Raw genomic sequence first — 3077 nt, 5'->3', positions numbered from 1 at the left:
CGCGGCATTAGGACCAAGAAAAGGCATCCTGAAGAAGACATTTTTATGCTTAGTTCACTCACAATATCTTTTAAAATGTAATGTCCATAGATAAATTGAACAAAACCTATTATAGTTCCCCCTTTATGCAACATCTTTGCATTTACGCATAGCTTCCCTTATTTCACGGTTCCGTAGGCTGTATACAGCAGGATTCAGTAGTGGGGTAAATGCAGTATATAAGAGGGAGATAACTTTGTTTACATTCAGTGAACTTCCTGAAGAAGGAGCTGTGTATTTAGCAATTAAGGTTCCATAATAAATTGCAACAACAATGATGTGGGAACTGCAGGTGGAGAAGGCTTTCCTTCTTCCAGAGGTGGTGGAAATCTTCGAGATAGCAAAGAAGATTCGAAGGTAAGTCATAATCACAAACATGAAGGGAAATAGCACAATAGGTATGGAAAATATCATGGTTTCCAGTTCTATGATGTAGGTATCGGAGCAGGAAGCATGGAGGAGAGGCGCATGGTCACAGTAAAGGTCATCAATGATGTTGCAACCACAGAACTCCATTTGAGTCATTGGAATGAGAGAAGCCAGATTAAGGAGAAATCCAACTGCCCAAGACCATATAACGAGGTGGAAACAAACCTTCATTCCCATTATAGTGTGGTAGTGTAATGGGCTACAGATGGCCAAGTATCGATCGTAGGACATTGCCGTTAGGAGGAAACATTCAGAAACCGTTGAAGAGGATCCAAAGAAGTATTGTGTAAGACAAGAACTCACCAACATAGTTTTACATTTACCTAACAGCATACACAACAGGTATGGAACCACGTTTGTAGACAGTAAGATGTCAGAAAAGGATAAATGACACAAAAATAAATACATCGGAGTATGAAGCTTGTCACTTCTCAAAATCAGCACAATGATTAGAATGTTTCCAACTATCGTGAAACTGTAGGTGACAGAAAGTATAACAAAAAGTGTGTATTTAAGACCCATAGAACCTTGTATTCCCAACAGAACGAACTCTGTGATTTTTGTCTGATTGCAGGAACTCATCGTAACAGTAAGATTTTCCATAGATTTGAGTGGCCTGTGGAAATGATCTTGGCTCAGGGGTGCTTTTGTTCATATTCACTATTAAACAAAACAGATACTTAGTAAACATGTATCAATTCACTTAATTCTTGTCAACCACATACAGCATATTTTTCAGTGGCAAGAGAGGTGGGCTTAGCCACCCAGCCACTGCACATGTGTGCCCATGGCAACCTGAGGTTGAGTGCTGAGATTGTGCTGACTGAACGCTCCCAGCACACTGTCAGGACCTGGGCTTGAACCTGGGACCTCTTCTGTGTCTGGTGTTGACTCTTCCCACTGAGCTATCAGAAATGCTGGATAGTTCCCTGTCTGATCTGCTGGATAAATCTGATCCATTAGACTACTCTGCTTGGTGTCTTGATTGCTATTGAACCTTGAACCCCTTGTTCCTCCCATGAACTTTCTATAAAAGCCTTATCTCAGCACTTACTCTTTGCCAGGTTATTGTGCCTTCCCTGCCAGTGCCTTGCTGTTGTCTTTCCTGCTGACAACTGTACCTGTTACCACCCGTGTTTGACCCTCGGCCTGTTTTTGGACTACTCTACTGCTTGATCCCAACCTGCAGCCACTCGTGATTGATCCCTTGGCTTGTTTTCTGACCACACTGCTGTTTCATCCTTGTCTGTTTATCCGCTATTGGACCCCCAGCTTGCTCACACCCTGGTGGGGCAAACTTGAGGACCGCGACCTGGTACTAGCTTGCAGCTAAATCCATCTCCACCATCAGGAGCTCTGGGGAAAACCAGCTAGTACTTGGACTCCGCACCTCAGGGGAGCATGTGTCATCTGCCAGAAGTGACTGCCTGTATACCTGTCCTGCCACTGCTATTGCAATTGGTCTTCAAGCCTGACGCCTGATCGTGACACACACTGACCAAGCTGTCCCTGATGACAGCTTTAATCTCAGGACTAGAATAGGAAGAAATTAACTGCTTGCCGACCAGCCGCCGCAGTTATATGGCGGGAGCTCGGCTCTGCTGGGCAAGATCACGTAGATCTACGTAATCTCACCGTTCAGCCAATAGGGGCTTGCGCATGGCTCTGGAGGTACTAGCTTGATCGGTTTGGTCTGATGAAAACGGTCCATCAGACCGTTCTCATCGGTTTGACTGATCGTGTGTATGTGGCATTATAGTAAATAGACCCCTACGCCATTTAAGGTTAAACAATTCTCATCCAACTTTATTGAGTGGCCATGAGTCTTCTGGAGTGACATGAGACTGAATAGTTTCCTTCCAATGTTGGAATAACCATTAAGATATATGTAAATTACTATCAGATCCCCTCTCCAAGGAGAATAAGTGCAATGTTTGTAATCTGAGTTCCCCTGGTCCCCATATTAGGTTTGTTCCTCTTTTCTAGGGATGAGCCGAACACCCCCCCCCCCCCCCATTCGGTTCGCACCAGAACCTTTGAACGGACCGAACGTTCGCGCGAACATTTAGAGCCCCATTGACGTCTATGGGACTCGAACGTTCAAATTCAAAAGTGCTCATTTTAAATCCTAATATGCAAGTTATTGTCGTAAAACGTCTTTGAGAACCCGGGTCTTGCCCCAGGGAACATGTATCATTGGAAAAAAAGTTTTAAAAACTGTAGTTTTTTCAGGAGCAGTGATTTTAATGATGCTTAAATAAAAAAAAAAAAAAGTCCTTTAAATATTGTACCTGCTGGGTGTCTATAGTATGCCTGTGAAGTGGCACGTGTGTTTGAGATTACTATAAGAAAAAAGTCATTTAAAACTGCTTGCGGCTTTAATGTAATGTCTGGTCTGCAATATGGATGAAAATCATTGCGAAAAATAGCACAGACACAGACAGTACACACCACATAGCTTTAGATGCAAACTACAGAGGACACAGACAATAAACCACATAAGAATACTGCAGCTAGCACAATCACCTGCTTTCCAGTAAATTAGGAAGAAATTATCTAGCTAAACTATACAGTGTATAAATATATATCCTCTACACACTGTAACATTA

General features: G+C 42.9%; 1 protein-coding gene across 1 annotated transcript; it reads right to left on the bottom strand.

The window, feature by feature from the left end:
• LOC120930964 (olfactory receptor 11A1-like) lies at positions 1 to 1050 on the bottom strand. Its single transcript, XM_040342097.1, has one exon. It carries the CDS (start codon positions 1048 to 1050, stop codon positions 124 to 126), a length of 927 nt encoding a protein of 308 aa, XP_040198031.1. The 3' UTR covers positions 1 to 123.
• Between the last annotated feature and the right edge of the window lie 2027 nt (positions 1051 to 3077).

Source organism: Rana temporaria, chromosome 3 (genome assembly GCF_905171775.1).
Source record: "Rana temporaria chromosome 3, aRanTem1.1, whole genome shotgun sequence".
In the NCBI taxonomy this organism is placed as follows: Eukaryota; Metazoa; Chordata; class Amphibia; order Anura; family Ranidae; genus Rana; species Rana temporaria.
Note: the sequence above shows the minus strand (reverse complement) of the source record. Positions and strands in the feature narration are given on the sequence as shown.